This window comes from Chrysoperla carnea, chromosome 2 (assembly GCF_905475395.1).
Source record: "Chrysoperla carnea chromosome 2, inChrCarn1.1, whole genome shotgun sequence".
NCBI lineage: Eukaryota > Metazoa > Arthropoda > Insecta > Neuroptera > Chrysopidae > Chrysoperla > Chrysoperla carnea.
The window spans coordinates 88,062,123-88,082,146 of NC_058338.1; the positions used below are offsets into that span (position 1 = coordinate 88,062,123).

The following is a 20,024-nucleotide window of genomic DNA, read 5'->3' on the forward strand; positions in this document are numbered from 1 at the left end:
TAATAAAATTATTTTTTATTATTTTAATTATTAATTATAATATAGTATGTACCACCAAAAACCTAATATAAATTCACTAGCTGGGAACTACCCGCTTTGCTGGGCAACATCCCCACTTGCACCCCTCCCTCCACATTTCCTTGCGTTGGATAACAGTTTTGTAATGTACACGTCATGCTCTTTTATTTGATACCCCACTTAGGTATATTTGTAAATATTCGATATTTCCTTCCCACTTTCTCGCTACACCTTTCTACCCTCCGAAGGTTAAAAAAATTTCTAAATGTAATTTAAAACATTCTGACCAAGTTTTGAACTATTAAAAGCCATAATTGAAAAATATGAATTTTTTATTCATGAACACCCCCGCAACCCCCCTTGTGGGTGGAATTTCGTAAAATCCGTTCTTAGCTGACCTCTACTTGGCAAAAGGAATATTCCTGCCAAATTTCAAGTCTCTAGGTCTTATAGTTCCAGAGATATCGTGATGAGTGACTATCTATATCTATAGAAAGTCTCCTATATATTTATAGAAGATTAACTAGTTAAATATTTTTCATGGAAATAGATGAGAAGTATCTAGTAAATATTATGAAATTTGATAAACCCCCGATAAAAGAGTTCACAACTTTTAATCGGCTTAACTGATTTTCATGTAACTTGCAGTTTTTTATGTACACATTATCATGTCCTTGAACTTGGTAATTGTCTTGGGTATTTTTGAAAATCATTCATTCTCACTTTCACTCTTTCTCTTGGGTATATTAGAACATATTCGACTGTTCATAAATAGGAAGAACATGTGTGTCCATGGAAAGAAAAAATTTGTAGATATTCTAAAGAACCGTAACTATTAGTAGTTTTGTATTAGATATCCATGATATTTGATTATGTATGAAAATCTTCTGTCTGTATTTGCTTAAAAAATCAGTGAACAAATTCCTGTTTCTATCTTCAATGGTTTACCAATTTCTGCGGGTTTGAACTTAACATATATAGCTTTATAACCATTGTTTCAAATTTCTCGTTCAACGATAAAATGTAGTTTCAGATTCTCAATCAATAAAGAGACATTCCTAACATACTGCTTGTAAGAATAATAATTATAATTATCTTTTGTAAAAATATTGTAAACCACATGAAATTAAAAAAAAAGCCCTAGTAACACAACATTTAGGCAAATGTCGATCTTTATTTGTAACATGGGTTTTCCAAATACAAAATTTCATCCACACTTCCACCCCCCACTCTTCCACTTTCTAGGAGTTAAATAAAGATGAAACCATCCTCGAGGTAGGTTGTATACCGGATAATAAATTGAGCTCAATCGATTGTAGAACTTTTTAAGCCTTTAAGCAATACACAAACGAACATAACATTTTTATGTAGATAGATAATCAACCTATTCGTTAAAAGAGATTCGAATTCCCGATTGCGATCATTAATTCGGTTTTTGATTACGATCAAAAATATGTATCATATTAAACGAAACTTCAACATAGAATATAAATTTTTTGAGCTGTAACGATTGATCTAAACCTGCCACTAGTCATATTTTTCTGACTAGTAGCAGCAATCTGAAAATGCCACTAGTCATACTTTTGTAAAGAATAGTCGATATCTATTGGGTTTCTTACAGCGAAAAGAAATCGTAATGCATAAAGTCAAAACCCAAGTAATTTAGTACGGGATATTGATTTTTATTCACAATGAATCCAGTACAAGATCAAAATTTGACTGAGGAGTATATAATTTTCTTTTTAATATTTTACAGTTATTATGGAAGACACAATGTTATTTATAATGTACTGTCCCAATTCAAATTCAATCGATACTTTTGTTTCATGCTGAGAACATAAAAGTAATGGAATTTTACAGGGACCAATTGATTTTCTAACTGCCCAGCTTTGTAAAACCTTTGAATATTTAAGTGAAAAAAAAAATTTTGAAACATGAGGGTCGTGGTTTTGTACATGCAAAGTCAAAACAATTGTTAGCAATCTAGACTTAATATGAACATCTGTGTATAGGTTAAAAGAGGTATGTGGTGTGCAAATGTAAGTGTATGTGTAAAAGTAATACAAGAATGGTAATTGAACTACATTATATAAAACAATACACTCCATTTACGTGTGAATAATTGCAAAAGTGATTAATTGAATAAGTTCCATTTACATGTTTTGTGTGTGTATTATATTATTATTTTGTATAGGTATTGAAAAACTACACTACTGCAACAAAAATTTATTTTTTTGTCCCACTTTCGATATTTTAGCTTTGATTATTGTTTTAAAAAAATACTTTCAAACAAAACAGTAAAAATATGGTGGAAGTGCAGATAAATGCGATCCATATAGAATGAGTATGTATAATAATGGTTTCTTTGCGCTTCCACCATTTATTTCATTTGATGCTTGACCTGTATTGTATGTGTATATGTATGAATTTAATGTCGTTCACCGTTCCAAGAATAAAAGACAATACCATGGATTAGGTAACGTTATGTTGGTTGTCCACGAGAGACACACTTAGAGCATAGGGCCCCATGTGATACCATATAGGTGTTGTACCACCTTTTTGGCTTATAATTGCATTTATCCTATCCTCAATTATTTTGAGTCTCTGATTGCATCTCCTTCACGCATATGCCATGCTCTACACCAGCCCACCACAACTATTGATTAAATTACTTTTTTGTGGGAATTGGTTACGCTTTAAATAACTAAGTTACTAGAAGACAAACCATACTCAAATCACTTAAGTCTAGTATCCAGACCTGATAATCTTATCTTTACTACTTGAAGAATATAATCTTATATATCATTCGTCTAGAAAGTTTTTTTCTGTACTACCCTCATCTTCCGTATTCCTTTATCAAATTCATGATTCACCCCTCATTTGCACGCTTATTATATCGAGGTTTAACGAAAAATATACTCACGATCTAAAAATGTAACGCTTAGGAAAGAACACGCTAGAAAATTAATTTGAACGAAAAAATATCATAAATTTAATTAATAAATTCAAATAATACGCTTTCCTAATACTTTACACATATTATTACTATTTTTAATACATGTTGTCATTATATTAATTTTAGAAATTTTGATTTTTTTCACCACTTTTCTACGAAATTTGTTGTTTGCTGTTTTAAGCCACGGGTACAGGGTATCCACGGGTTACGAGCTAGTCTTGTAATAGTAATCTCATAATAACCAGCGACTTAATTTTTTTTTACATCACTTGATAACATCAGTTGATACATTCACTTTTCGTTTTAAATGAGAAAAAAATCACAAACGATGATATTTTATGTGTATTTTTTTTACTTATCGGATAGATATCATATTTGGCCTAAAATTTAAGAAAAACAAATTTTTTCCAGTTGTCAGTTGTGCTCAGGTTATAAAATATTTTGTCTCATATATGCGACAAAAGTTTGGGTTATAATATTTTTAGTGGTGTAGTGGCGATGGCGCACTCCCAACATGTACGACTCGAGCTGGTATTTTAAAAGTCATGTATGAGTGAATCGTACAAAATTATCTTCTACTATTAGTACAATAAAAACAGCTTGCCCTTTGAAAAGTATTTTTTATTTAAATTATTAATTTAAAACTAAATAAAGGCTTGTATATCAAATAGGGTGGAAGCGATGGGAAAATCTGGTCATGTTTACTACAAAAATGCATGGTCATTTAAAGTAATCGTATATACATCGGTAATTGCTTCAGAATTGAGTTGCAAGATTCCACTTGAACATCATCCCTATATTATATAAATGTGAAAGGTAAAGATGTTTGTTTGTTTGTATGTTTGTTACGCTTTCACGATAGCGAATTGATTTAAATGAAACTGTATAATAATATAGCTCATATATCAGAATAACACATGAGCTGAAATTTATAAAGATATATTTAAAAAAACAATTAAATATTTTTTTTCACATCTCATAAATCAGAGAGAAGAAGACAACTTATAGACAACTGCCAATCAAAGTTATCAGACATACTTTTTACATTTTTGAAAACTGATTAATTATTTGACATTTCATGAAACATGAAAGATACAATTTATGGCCTCTTACACTTTTATGCTACCTTTAAAGCATTAAAAAAAATGCATATTAATTTACTCACTTTTTAAAGATCTTGCCAGTTATTTACGGACAAAAACGCGGTCGGAGCCGCGGATAGAAGCTAGTAGTTATATACATACATGCATACGTATATAACAAGTAAAACAAAAACTTGCACAAACAATTTTTAAGTTTTCGAAAAATGTCCACCATTTTTGATAACGATAGTACACATAATATAACATTTACAGATTATATATTGTGTATAGATATTTTGTTTGTGTATGGATGTAATCTGTGAGACTGCAATGCAGTCACAAAACCAAACAATTGTTTACAAATGATAATTCATGCTTGCACATAATAATTCAACTTAATGCAGTTGAGAAGATGATAGGAATGATGTGTAGTGGAATGAGGGAGGGGGGGGCTGTTATTGTTATTTGGATTTGAAAGGGTTTGTAGTGAATCAGTTTAGTAAGTGAGTGTTCAGCTTTCTATTTCTCTATATTCGTATAGTACATATTATTATAATATAGTCTTCTTACTATAAATGTATTTTGTGTATGTGTACATATAAAATATGTTTGTCAGTTAGATTTTCTAAAACAAAACACTAGCACTAAAACTACTAACACCATATGATTTGTGTGTATGTTACTTAAATTAATAAGTCACTTTCAACAATATTATTATTTTGTTCCTTTAACAGCAGTTATTTGTACAAGACGAGACAAAAATGGTGATAACTCAGTTTCAAAATATCCTTATATATTGTTAATGTGAAAGTCAGCATGTTTGTTTATTTATTTGTGTATGTTTATTACGCTTTTACGCAAAAACTTATGAATGGATTTTAATGAAACTTAACAATAATATGGTTGATACATCAGAATAACCCATGAGCTATAATTAACAAAGGTATATCGTTAAAAAAAATTGAATTTAACGCCATCTATGAGCATCATTTTGAAGAAAAAATGAAGGTTTTTTAAGCGATTTGTATCAAAGGAAACTGATTTTTTCGTTGTTCATGTTTTGGACGAATTCGATATATCTTCCAAGCATCTGATTCCAGAGGTTTACCGACTCAAAAATACATGCCAAATATTTATTATGACTTGATTGTTGTATTTTATGATCCACAGTTATTCGTTGAATTCTTTTCAAAAACACCCATAAAATTGTTCTCGATTTTTTAACTTCCCAATGTAGGAAGTTATTGAAATGGGTTCTATTTTTGAAATCGACATGGTTAGGAAAATGTTTTAACATTAATTTTGAGAAGAAGTATGTGTGTTTTCGTGTGTCTACATAAGTAGTCATTTTTTTCGTCGTTGATATCGCGCTAACGTTGTGGTGTAGATCAAAGACTATTAACAGTAATATAATTAGAAACGAATTTCGTAACATTTGGTCGAGTCGTTTCAAGTCGGGCGAGTTTTTTTTTTTAATTTTTTCCTGATCGATATCGCATGAACAAAAAAATTATATCGACTTTAGTGGAGTGTCGACCGAAGCGACTTAACGACAATATGATTAAAAAAGAATAATATTCGGCCGTAATATTTTTATATTATGTTGGGAAGTAATTCGTGTGGACCACAAGGCCGCACTAGACCTTACCCACGGATTGTTTGTTTTTTGTTTCAAAAATATTTTTTGCGATTTCAGTGAAGTCAAAATTTAGCCCAAAATTACGAAAATATTAATGAAAATTCGATCAAAGCTATAGTTTACAAAGTTTATCCCCGTATCCCTTGAGAGACAATTTCGACAAAATAATCTATCTTCGATTAAAATCCAATACAAATTCTAGGCCAATTAGGTTTAATACTAAATTTAACATATCTCCTTAGTTAATCTTTGAACTCAAAAATTTGTAATAACAGATTCTCACGAATCATTATTCTGAAAAACTACAAGCAAGTTGCCTTTTCATCCGGATTTTTGTATATTTTGGATCACAATTACTTAGTAAAATAATTTTTACCACTGTTGGTGGTTAAAAGTAATTTGAAATGGCGGAAAGATAATGAATGAGGTTCCGCCTAAGAAACTCATGCAGGAGACGCAGGCACCCTAGCCACTACACCATCTCAATGTTGAGATTGATCTTAATATTCCAAAATATTATTAATAAAGTAATAAAGATAATATAATCATTGTTTATACTGATGATCCTAGTCAGGGAAGTAGGATAAAGTTATTATTTTTTATACTGTCATCGAACCTTGTGATACGTATGCAAATTTACAAGTTTATCAAACAATTAAAATTAGGTTAAAATTGACTTCAAAAATTTTACTACGTTGTTAGTCATTTAGTTACACGTGAAATTAAGAAAAGTGTGTTAATAAAATTGTACTGATCCTCGTATATTAATAAAATTATTTTTTATCAACAAAAACAAAAATATTTTTTTAAAATAAATAATCCCACAAAATACTATGTCTATTTCATAAGATCAACAATTTTAATTACAAATTTATACAATATTTACAATTTCATTATATAGTTAGTTATATACAAATACAAAAGCAACTCTGTTATATAATATATATTATATATATATTTAATATTTGAAATGAGAAAACCTTTTATTCCCTGTGACAATAATACATATAAATTAAGGTAAACTAAACTTTGCATTTCATAATGAAAATTAAACGAGCTTTTAAATGCGTTCAGTTATTTCGTTTGCTCTTCATATGGCGTTATTTGTTATATGGTTGCTCTTTCTATATGTACGGCCGTATTGTGTACCATTATTTAAATAAAATACTCGACCATATTATATGCTCTACATTTGTATAGTGGATGTCCCAATGTTTTTGCGATCATGGAAACTAATAAAAAAATTGTATATTTTTAAGAATATTAAATTGATATAATAAAAATACACATCGGAATGAAATTACAACCTAAATTCTTTGGTATTTCTGGCTAGAAAGATACCATTAAATGATTTGGTGACCATACATAGACTTCATTTTTCATTACTGTTTAGTTATAGTTGTTTACATGTCTATATTTTCTGTATGTTTTATTATTAACAGAATCATTTTCCATTCGACAAGTGGTGGCTTTGAATTGGGTTTCAGCAGGCATTGAATAATATATTGATATTAAGAAACCATGGGCATTTACAACAATACTGTTCAAAGGTACGAGACAACTGGTTTATAAAAATAGCTTAGTACTTTAATGGTCTAGTCTTTCCATAGATCATTTCTGTTTTTTTTTTTCAAGATTTAATTGCTTGGGGTCATTCGTGATTTTTACAATAGTTGTTGCATGTTTGAACTGTTTGACAAGTTAAAAACTCTTTTCTTTGAAAATTTACAAAATCAAGTATGCCAAGTCAGATTTATTGTCACCCAAAGATGGATAGGAAAGGAGTTTAATTGAAAACTATGATAAATACTCAAATATTCAACGCGACAGCAAGGTTTGCTTACGTTGGTTTTCAAGACCCAGAAATATGCAAGTAATTGGCTAGCCCTACCTGAAGTGAGAAACGACACATATCTGATAAAAATGGCCATTGAAGGACCTTTGGACCAGACAAATAGAACTTGACCACAATATTAGAGATAATGTCTGATAACTACAGGCTATTTGACAGCTGCACCATGCGCAGACCACAATTTTCATTGATACATGAGAGCTTACTGAAAGTTCTCTAGATAGAGGCACAAACTTCTATGACGAATTTGATTATTCTGAGGTCAAATTTAGTCTCAATGTTCGACCTTCCGTTGAACCGATATTCTGATATTTTGAAGCCAATAGATTTTCTATTCGACTGAAAGAGTTTGACCACAATATTGGGGTTAAAGACTAATAGGTGCTAAGTGACTGTTGCATTAGGCCACCTAATTTGTATTGAAAAATAAGTTTAAACGCGAAGTTCTCTTGATGGATTCACAAACTTCTGTGATTAATGAGATTATTAATGAGACCAAATTTTGTTTTAATATTCATCGAGAAGAACTGATACTCTGATATTTTAGATCGTATAAATTTTCTATTGGATCTGAAAGAGGTAGTAAATAAATAAGATAATAATTGGTTTTGCCTTAAACTGTAATTGATCCAAAGTGAAAAAAAGTTAAAAAGCGGCTTATGCTAAGAATTTCAACGTATTTCTATAATAGTTCACTACTGGCGAGAATAAGAACTACTGTTGACAAAATTCTTCAACCGCAGTTAATCAATCAAATATATTATATTTCAAAAAAACAAACTACGATAACTCAAACTACAATATTTCATAAAAAACAAAATAAAAAAACCGACTTCACAAAAAAGTTCAAAAACAACTTAATATGCACTTAAAAGTAAAAAATATCGAAAATATAATGTAGTTACAATTATTTTTGGAGTCGGTGTCAGCCAACGAAACAACTGTGACAGAACAATTTGCTACATTAACTTGGCTGACACCGACTCCAAAAACTACATTATATTTTCGTTATTTTTTACTTTTTAGTGCATATTAATTTGTTTTTGAACCTTTTTTTTTAAGTCGGTTTTTTTTTTTGTTAAAAGTTTTTTTATTTTATGATTTATAGAGAATCTGAATCTGAACACTAACTAATTTGTCACTAAAAAAAGAATCATCGAAATCGGTTGACGTGAGTTATTCTTCCATTTGTTGTGCACATACTTAATGCAAATTTAAGACTTATATGGTTTTCTGACAATAGACAATAAATGAAATTGTCAGAACTGGACAAAATAGATAAAGAATCATCAAAATCTGTTCACCGAGTCAAAAATTCTGAGGTAACAAACATTAAAAAAATACAGTCGAATTGAGAACCTGCTCCTTTTTTGTTTGAGTCGGTTAAAAATTATAGGTAAATCCCTGAAAACCAATCTCCATAAATAACATACAGTTTGCTCTTGAAACATACGGTTTAGTGAACCAAAAAAACCATTTTATTGTACCATTTATTTATTTATGATTGTAAATGTATATTAAGTAATATAAAAAAAAAACCATTTTCCTATATGTAATATGCATGCATAAATAATCAGAGTAAAAAGGCTCTCTATTCATGTATATGGAGCTGCATGTTGAGCTTTTTTTATTGAATGCTAAAATTGAATGCATTTATTCATAAATTTTTAAGCGGATTAAATTCATTTAATTTTGGTTTTTACACTGGGAGATCAAAAATACCATTAAGATTCATGAAATTTTTTTAAACATTTAGCGTGTGTGAGAACTGATGATGAAGATGAGTTCCATATCCTCTAGAGGACGTTGGAGACCACTTGATTCCATTTTGTTCTATCTTGAACAATTCGGATGACTTCTGTGAATTTGATTTTTAAGAATTACATACTTAAAATAAAACATTTTCCGAGGTTTCATAATAATTTTCGCTAATTGTTCAAGGAAGACAAACTGATAAATTGCAGTATCTTAGAAGCCGAGGCCTGGGAAATAAAAGAGAGAAATGCTTAATGTCAAACATACTTATCAAAAAATAGTATTCTTATACACAAATGTTAGTTAACGCTGGCTTTCAAGCCACATTGAAATAGAATCAGTTACGTTTTCAAGATTTCATTCTAAGACGGGTAAATCTCGGATATTTCTTTCCTTATTGAATATATGTGAGGTTGTACGCTAGTAAAACAAACGAATTTCTGTCTGACAAATTGATAATGATAATGATAATGGGGTTTAACCTCCGTTTCTCAGACACGCCTATAAATCTAAATATATGACTTCAAAAGTAGGCATATTTAACATTGGTCTTATTGAAAAACGTTTTCATTGATTTCTCCAAAAACTAGTCAGTGGCAAAAAAAAAAAAAAAAACTATTTAAAGCTAAAAAAAACCCGTTGTGCCTTACTAAAAAAAACCTTTGTAAAACAAATTAATATGCACTAAAAAGTAAAAAAATAACGATAATATAATGTTGATAAAATTATTGTTATTTTTGGAGTCGGCGTCAGCCAAGGAAACAACTCTGAGAGAACAGTATGCTACATTAGCTTGGCTGACACCGACTCCAAAAATAACAATAATTTTAACTACGTTATATTATCGTTATTTTTTTACTTTTTAGTGCATATTAATTTGAAATCGGTTGGAGTGATAATGAGTTATTCGTTCTCTTGTCGTGCGTACTCAATGAAAATTTAAGACATTTAAGATTTTCTCATGGATGCCGTTGTCAGAACTAGGCCACAAAAATGAAGTGGGACGACGCGGGAAGCACCAGCTTTCAAATAGATAAAAAATCATCAAAATCGGTTCACCCAATCGAAAGTTCTGAGGTAACACACATAAAAAAATACAGTCGAATTGATAATCTTTTCCTTTTTGTTTGAAGTCGGTTAATAAAGGATGTCAGGAGCACGGTAGTGGGGACTCAAATAAAAAATATATATTTCTTTAATTTTGATGGCGAATTATGTTATAACTTGACAATATAAGACGAAAAGTAAAAATAAAATTTTTCGATACCTGCAGTTCAAAATATTGAAAATTTTGGTTAATTATTTCGCTTTCGATATTTAAAAAACCAAGGCAGATATCGAAAAATAATATTCTTAATTTTCGTCTACATTCATGGAGTAATGGTACAATTCATCATAATTGTTGAAAATAATTTACAAATAATTTAACCACAAGTCTAACCTTGCCTTGGCGTTCGTACTATCTTAATAGTTCTTGAGTCGCCATACAATTGTCCATTTAACTTTGAAACGCAAAAACTATCAAACACGTCAAGTTTAACAGATAATAAATCGTTCATAAACAGCACGGAATGTCATAAATCTTGCATATATATAAAATAGACATAATCTTAAAATTAAATCGAATGATAAAAGAACGTTATAGGTATACTCACAGTTCATGTCCACATGTAACGTAGCAGCTAATGGTGCTGTTTTATTATTATTGGATGCACGACATGTTAATTCAGAATGTACATCATCTCTGGTTAAATGTGTTATTGTTAGTTCACTTCGAACACGTGTACTACCACTACCAAATGCACTACTACCTAACGATGACGATGGTAAAATTGTTGTTGTGGCTTTCGATGAACTCACTGGAACATCATTACGATACCATGTCACTTGAGGCACTGGTTTACCTGGAAAAAGAAAGAAAAAAAATTAATTTTTCTAAAAAACAAATGGAAAAAAAATTATGGCCAAACGTATAAAATATAAGTAACCGCATGAATGTTAATGGAATATCCCAACTAGACCGAACTAGTTAACCCAATGGGCCCCACACTGGGCATGTAACAAAGAACTCTACTTGGTTCCCAATTGACAAGCCTTATAATTTCTCAAACGGGCCGTCTCCCTCAGCTTAAGGACGAAAAAATTTTTTTGTATTTTCTTTTAGTTCCTGATATGAAAAACCTGTAGTTAGTTTTTGTAATGCAAGTTGTTACCTTCTTGGATCCTCATCGGTATGACCTTGAGTGGAATCCTTCACCAGAACCTAATTTGGTTCTGATATAAATTAAGGTCCATTCTAGAAAAATTTCTAGATCGGATGAAAAACATTCATCACAACTTTTATCAGATTTATCAACACTTAGAGAAGAACACCATTTTGTGGGTTAAATTTCAGTTTTACTTCTGATTTTTTCAAGAGGATATTGGGATATCATAACTTGTTTTTTGCTTGCTCGAATAAAAGCTCAATTATGCAACAAAACAAAGTTTAGCGTGGAGTTTCTATGACAAACATATCATACGACGTCAAATATTTTTGCCTGTCTAATGTCTGCCCAATTAGTAGTTTAAAATACTTAAATCATCCGTATTTCTTGGCCGATTTTAATTTTAATTTTACTTTTTATCATCTCTTTTACGGTATTTACAAATTTTGTTAAGAAAAGCAGAACGAAGGTTCTACCTCCTATATTCTCACTAATTCCCCTTCTATAACACTCGAAATAGGGATGGCGATTGTTTTACTCTGGTAATAGTAAAAGTATGTGTATTGAATAATCTGGCTCAATTTTTTTTTTTTTAATTTAAAAAATTATAACGCCATGAGTATGTTAGAATTGTTTTTTTGAACAGATAATCATAAATTGTGTATAGCACTATCTTTTTTTTTGAATTTAAAATATTAGCTTTGATTTAAAATGATGTTCCGAGATGACGCACAGTCAAATTCGTTTCCTTTTATTTAATTTAAAAACAAATTTGTTTTTAATTAAATTTTTATAAAATATATCTATATATTATAGTTTTTTTGTTATTCTGCAGTGCGAGGCCTATTTTAAAAAATTTTCATTCATATCCATTCAGTAGTTTTTATGTGAAAGCGTAACAAACACCAACAAAAAACTCATTTTCACAATAATAATTTATAGGGATTAGGAATTAAGGAATTTTTTGTTGGAGTGTAACCGGTTGGCAATTATGATAAACTGGCTTTAAATTAGTTTAATTTGGTTTATTATTTTGTTTGTGAAGAATGAAAAATGTGGCAGTATATAACTTTATAGAAAAACTGGGAACACGTACGCGTATATTCGATACATTTTTTGTTTCTAAGGAAAAATAATTTAAATTTCTGAGATTGTAAATAACTTATTAAATGAAAACATAATATATTGAAGCAAATGTAAAAAATTTCAATTAATCCATTAAAATAATTATTCTTTGAGAAACTTCTTTCTAGACTAGAAAAGAAATATTTCATTATAGTATCACCATAGAATGTAACACAAAAATCAGTGTAGGTTACATATCTACATTCCTATTTGATTTAGTATTTATTCCCTCACTGTGATTGTTTCAAATATTTGTCTTATACCTTAAGGAATTTAGTTACTTTATCACAAATTAAATACTTTTTGGTATTGTAACCAGCCTGATAACGGAGATGAGTGTGAGGGAGTATTCTAAAATAATTCAATTATTTCATGAATTTTAGATTCGGATTTATTGGATAGCAAAAATAGCATGGAAATGGACATGTAGTTATGGCTTAAGTATAGTTATGGATACTGTAAAATGACAAGTCAGTCGAGTCCAATATGAACAGCCGATATAGACAGTTCTCTACGGACAGTCATTGCGGATAGTTGATGTAACATTGTAGTGTGAACAGTAGTTGAATTATACTTGGAAATCAAGTTTATAAATTGATTTTGTCAGGAATAATTAATGCACCTTACACTAAACTTTACAATACATCGATGTTTTCAATAGAATTCATCTACTGGTGCTTTTAGTGTATCGAACATACGGAAGTAGTATGTTTACATAACATGATCCAAATTGAGCACACTTTGGTAAAATTCTACGCAAATGCTTATTGAAATCGTAGAGCTTTTCCGTAGCTACTTATCACGTTGTAACATTTAAAATTATCTTGATACATCATCCGTTAATACATGTGTTCACGCTAAAAATCGGTTGCTTGAAAACTTCTCTCTCGATATTTCTCGTATTTTTACAATACTTCTCTCATGAAAACATGGAAACGCAAAAGAAACTTGAATCATAAATCTTTTAGAAATATTTAATTTCAGTATTATTCGCAAGAGCTTTTTTAGTAACAGAGTGTTCATTAATGTTATCGGGTTGGTGATAAACCGACCACATTTCGAGTCGACAACATTAGTTTTTGAATACTTCAATGACCCTTCCAAATTTTTACTATAGTATCATGAAAGGTAAACCAAAATGTTCGTAAATTTAATATAATTAAACTCCTTAATTTCCTCGAAATAAGGTAAACCAGAAATTTCGTAATTCGAGCATCATTAAACTCCTTAATATTCTCAGACATACAATAACTCTACACATTACATGTTTAATATAATCTTAATTTTAACAAACCAAAATTACAAGTAGAAGGAAGTAGAGCTCGACCATTCTATACAGGGTGATACAATTTATAACAGCAGGACTTAATGACAAATAAGTTTTAAATAATAACTATTTCTCATTATACTTACAATCAGAAAGGCGTTCTTTTCTTGATGAAGGGTGTGATATTTTAGAAAATAATGATTTTATTGGGAATGATGCCCAAACGGTTGCTTAGAAAAATTGAAATAAGCCACCCAATACCGAAAGCTTAGAATAATGTTATTGTGTATGCAATGATATTATGATGATGATAGTATAGCCAGAGTTTTTTTCTTTTTAGCACACTCATACATCCGCTGATAGTTTTCTTAATTTATTATCATAAGCCTTAAATCATGAAGAATCTTATGCTCATTTTGTTTGACTTTCAACTCTTCTAACCAAGTGTTTTGGAGATATCCACAAAAAGAATCTTCTTTCATCCCAATTCCAATACTCCGTGAATCGAGAAAGGACGCATCCCCGATACAAGTATACTGCAAAATTTTCATACCACATGGCAAGTAAGCCATGTGGCTTAGTTGCCATGTGTATGCCTAACTTAGCGGATTCGATTCTCGACGCCAAAGCTCTCGGCCTCTCAAAACAATTTAGGAACTGATAGTCCGCGAAATGTCAGTGGAAAGATGGTATCACAAAAGAAAAGATAGGTTCTATGACCTAAGTGTGTCCTTTGAGGACAGTCAAACTAACATAGCCTTTATTTAAATTAAGATGAGCATTTCTGTGGGCTGTATTATGCATTTTGTTAAAATATATCCCCTTAAGGACCCACAATAAAAATATTTAGCTAGATTATAAAATTATTAATTATAAATAAAATATATAATTAATAATTTTATAATCTAGCTAAATATTTTTATTGTGGGTCCTTAAGGGGATATATTTTAACATAGCCTTACCTAACGTTTTCTACTATTTTATGAATTCATCTAGAAAAGAGCACTTTTCCGGCAATAAAGTGTATTCTGAGAAATTTTAATTTGTTAACGTTTTATACTTTGATGGTGTTGTTATAAAATCTTGAATCACCCTGTATATATATAGTATGTTGTTACAGATTCAGTTACAGTTGTCTATTCTAGTAACAAACCAACATCGAAGTCGAACTAACCACCAAACACTGAACCGACCGACGACCATTCGTACCGTACCGACCAATGTCTTAAATTTGATTGACACATGTGGTTAATAATATTAATGTTGATGTCAGTAAGGATTGTTTGGGGTTGAATGAACATACTACTGACATTATAAATTACATTTCATTGATGATTGAAATATTACCCCCCTAAACTATTGTGTATGTATGTATGTATGTGAAGTTTCATCTAAAATACTTATTGTTGGTACAGAAAATAATGTGGTTTAAGATGAATTGTATAGCGTTGCAAAGCATATTTGAAAAAAGAAAAACAAAATTTTGCATTGAATCGATTTGATTGCATTTAGATTATTCTTATTGAAAAATACACTTTTGATATTATTTTATTATTCTTATCGATAAAAATAATGGGATATTGAATACGTATCTGATACAATAGTATAAGGCAGGTCCCAAACTTGAAAAAAGACGATTCGATAAAACGAAAAGTCCGTGATAATGGAAGTTTTCTGAATAACAAAATTCAATAATAATTAATGTTCTTTAGGACCCCCCCCAATTGAGCACCTTAAGCGAATCGAATGTTACCTTATCGAATTTAACATCTCGAAATATTCTCCTCTTCTAAGTATCTGATAGCCCTGTTTTAAATTTCTCAGTGGCCTTGTTTCCATGTATATGTTAATAAAAAGTTTATAAACATTTTCTAGAAAAAATCAATAACTTGTAACAAGAACTAGGAAAAAAACAATAAAAAAATGATTTAAAAAAAAATTAGTAAAGCATCAAAGAAAATATTTTATTGATTCATTCACTCTTTATTGATTCATTAATAGTAATAAAAATTTTTCGAATATATAAATTTTTCATATAGTTCTGGTGGAAGCAATCAATATTAATAATAATAAATAATAGTTTAAAAGTAAAAATGTAACTGACTTAGCTAAAAAGTAGAACATAAATAATAATATTTAAAAAAACACGCCATTGTAATTAATTAGCTGAACTAAAAAGTAAAAAATAAATAAATAAACATTTTGTAGCAAAAAGCATGGGGTGCTTTTTAAAATATTTTATCATGACTTTTCTTTTACGAATATCTGTCAATAAAATATTTACAATAATTTTTACAATAAAAAGATTTTTTTCTTAATCAGTCTTTCTTGTTTATTTAACTAAAGTCTGAAAATGTGATGATATTTGACGAAATAAAAATGCATATATATTTGCACTTAGTTATTGTCTATTTAGTGGCAAACGATATGAAATTCACTGAAGGAGCATTACCTTTATTTTATTTTGTAAATAGTGTAATAATTGCATGATGCATTCACTATAGTGCACAATAAACTGATACTTAATTGCTGATAAATTGTTGATACATTATATAGGATAAACAAGTAACCAATCAGCTAAACTAAAGATACATAAACCAATTATGGATTTAATTGGTAATTGTTTATTGGTTAATCATAATAATTGTAATATAACCATAATATAACAATGACTTACTAAGTTAAATCTATTGTTGAATAGATAGCATACACAATATTATTATTAAACAAAACATGGGAGATTAATTAGAAAGTAGAATAGAAGTAGTTTTTTAACATTTTGAGAAAATTTTTTTAAATAAGTTCTGTATTCAGAAATAATTGTTTTTATTGATAAATTATAGTTAATTATTGTTAAATTTAAAAAATAATAATTTTATTTAATTCTAAAATTAATTTTTCTTTGGTTTTCATGAGAAGTCTTAGTTTTTACTTAAAAAACAGTTGAAAATCCATAGAGATAATACCATGGAGCTGCAAGTCGCCACTCAAATGGTTGACCGTAGTAGGGCGAGGCAGAAAAAGTAGGCGCGTATAGTTGTAGAGCAGGCACGGGTGAGTCATTTTAAGTCGAAGTCACTATTGTTATAACTTTATTATGTGTCATAAACTTTACTGTGGGTCTCTTAATCCAAGCCCGCATTACTCATATATGAGGAAGCGGGACGAGTATACGACTCTTCTACCTATCTCAGTTTCTCTAATAGTAATGAGATAGGTAGAAAAAAATGTTGTCTGTCTTCCTCTTATTTTAGGTCGTCACTGTTTTACTCGTATGTTAAGCTAGAAGTCCGAGGGACTTTTGTAAGCCACGTTTACCCACGCTTGTTCTAGAGAGACAGATAAAGATATAGTAAACGTGCATGGCTGCCTTCGTCTCTCTTATAGGCCCACAATTTCCATTTCTTTGTACCTCTATCATTACGGTCAAGAATTCACTTCTTGTGTTTCCTATCTCTATACAGGTCTTGATTATACTTTATGTTTTATCTAAATGGGAAATTCCCATTAGTCATTTTATGAAAATCGTTGTCAAGCTTATAATTGTTGAATATTCACTAAGAGCGATATTCAGAGGAGAAGACAATTGAATAGAAAATTGAAAATGTGATTTACCCCTCTCGAAAACATCAAAAATTGTGGTTTTCAAGACATTATAATTCAATTTTCTTTTTATTTAATTTAGATGTCTTCCTCAGTTCAAAAATTTAAAGCTTTCCATTCCTCCTAAAAAGTAAGTCCTTGGCCAAAAAAATTTTCGTAAAGGAAGAACTTATTAATGACATGCTTTTCAAATTGATTAGTAAATAATAAGAAAAATGTACTATAAATAAAATTTTAGTCCCAAATTTCTAACGCTTAAAAATATAAATAATACGAACAATATTTTAATACAGGAGTTTACAAGATCTCCTTATTAGCCCATTTCTGTTTGTGCGTCCGTCTGTCTGTGTGCCTGTCTGTCTGTTTGTCTCAGCACAATAACAGAAAAACGAAGAGAGATATCAAGCAAAAATTTTTATAGCGTACTCAGAATGTAAAATGTGAGATTGAGTTCCTTAAGGAGCAACATAAATCAATTGGGTTTTGGGTTGGATCCATCTTGTTAGCTGTAATAAGTTTAAAAAAGTTATTTTTTTCGTAAATAGCATTGTTTTACCGTTAGGGACCAAATTAGGAAAAAAAGTTTTGCATCCAGTTTCTCCTGAACTATAACGGATTAAACGTTGAAAATTTGTAAGTAGTTTCAAATTAACAAGTCTTAATCGTCGTAATATATTTTTGAAAAATGAAACAGTAAAAATAATAAGTTTTCTAGAAAATACTTCGAAATTTAAGTAAACTAAAATAAATAGATGCAGGAAAGCCGCCATAAATATGTTGGTTTTTTTTTTTAAGTTTTCTCATTAAGAAATAATGCAAGGACTGGCATTCTATATAACACTGTCTATACAGGGTATTTCAACAGTTTACTCAAGTTTATTTTAATTTGTTATTTTTTAATTTCACTCTAAGCCAACCTTTTATTTTTTTTTTTGCTATGGTTGTTAACTGTCTTTATATGCATGATATCTACACAGCCACACCTTTTATCTTCTCAATAATATTTAAATTTAATATTTATTTCAAATAAATAATATTTTATACATATTATATACAAATATATATCTTTTGAGTTGATTCAGGTAAAATACACCTCACTTCACTTACCTTCAAACATAATATTTAAATGAAATGTTTATAAGGATAATAATATATCTCATCTCACAAAATATTATATAAAATGAGTTATATAATTCTAAATGATAAATGAGATATATTAGTAGACAACAACAATATCTACAAAATAAACAAAGGCAATTTAAAATAGCTTCAATGTTGACCCATATACTTAATATATATTATATACGTTAGAATCCAAGTACGAAATCAATCCAACAGCGTTTTACATTGTTTAAGATGGTTTGGCCATATATCCATTTTTCTTAAAAATTTGATCAAATTAAAATAAAATGTGTTAATGTTAGTGTAATTCATTTGTCAAAAACAAAATTAAAATTTTTCAATCAAAGAAATTTATAATTAAAGTGCCCATAACAAAGGGTCGATAACAAATTAAAGCTGTTGACTCATATCGACAGAAAATTTTAAATTTTTTTATACTTAATAAAGATATAATAATAGAATTACCATAAAATTTAAAATTAATTGACCGTCTTTAACTTGAGATAAATTTAATTAAAATTCATATAATTAACATGGCGAGCATAGGAGAAGTTGTTTATTTAACAAGATTCTTAAATCTAGAAAAAAAAACTAGATTTAAGATTTTTTCAAAAAACTCACTAAACGTTCATGTATTTATATGTATTTGCTCTGAGTTTAAAAAAAAAAAACCAAAATTATTGACCGTTTCATTCTTGAGATATATTTACTCAAAGTTACTTAATTTTATTGTTGAACAGAAACAATTATATTTAGAATATAAGTAGTTGAAGAGAGATGTCTATTTTCATACATATTTTAATATGAGAATACAGAACTCTAACTACGAGAATACCTCGCGGTTGTACCACGAGTTAAAAAGAACACTTTATTTGACATGTATGTACTATGTATAGTAGGACAATATTTTTACAATGTTGTATGGAGACAAAAAACACCTTAAGGACATATATTCGGGTATATCTTAATAGCCGTTTTTTGAAATGCTCTCTAAGAAACTAATAATTAATAAAACAAAGAATTATGAAAAATTAGAAATTCATTTTCTTATCGATTTGTTGAAAAGACGTTTTTTTTGATGCATTTGTGTGTGTTTAATGAGTATATGAATCCACACTATGTATCTTGCGTTCAATAAAAACGTGACACCATATACAAAGATATATTTGGTTGCATTTCGCATTAAATATGTGTATTTTTCAACCACCAAATATATCAGATAAACAGATAGTGTCGCGTTATTATTGAGGGCAAGTATACATTTGAATGTTGCCAAAAATAGTGCACAAACCTTGGAGAAATTGAAAACTTCAGCAAGTTTTAAAGAGATTTAATAATGTTCTAGGATGCTCACTGAGCCATTTCGGTCTCGGGGTCTAATATTTATAGAGTATTCTG

At 29.4% G+C, this 20,024-nt stretch overlaps 1 protein-coding gene across 1 annotated transcript in view; it reads right to left on the reverse strand.

Annotated features, from left to right (window-relative positions):
- Window positions 1-20,024, reverse strand: part of LOC123293021 (protein turtle-like) — a 434,897-nt gene that overhangs the window by 329,214 nt on the left and 85,659 nt on the right. The window contains exon 3 of the mRNA XM_044873737.1: window positions 10,958-11,206. Within this exon, the coding sequence (XP_044729672.1) occupies window positions 10,958-11,206 (249 nt within the window). The remainder of the gene's footprint in view (window positions 1-10,957; window positions 11,207-20,024) is intronic.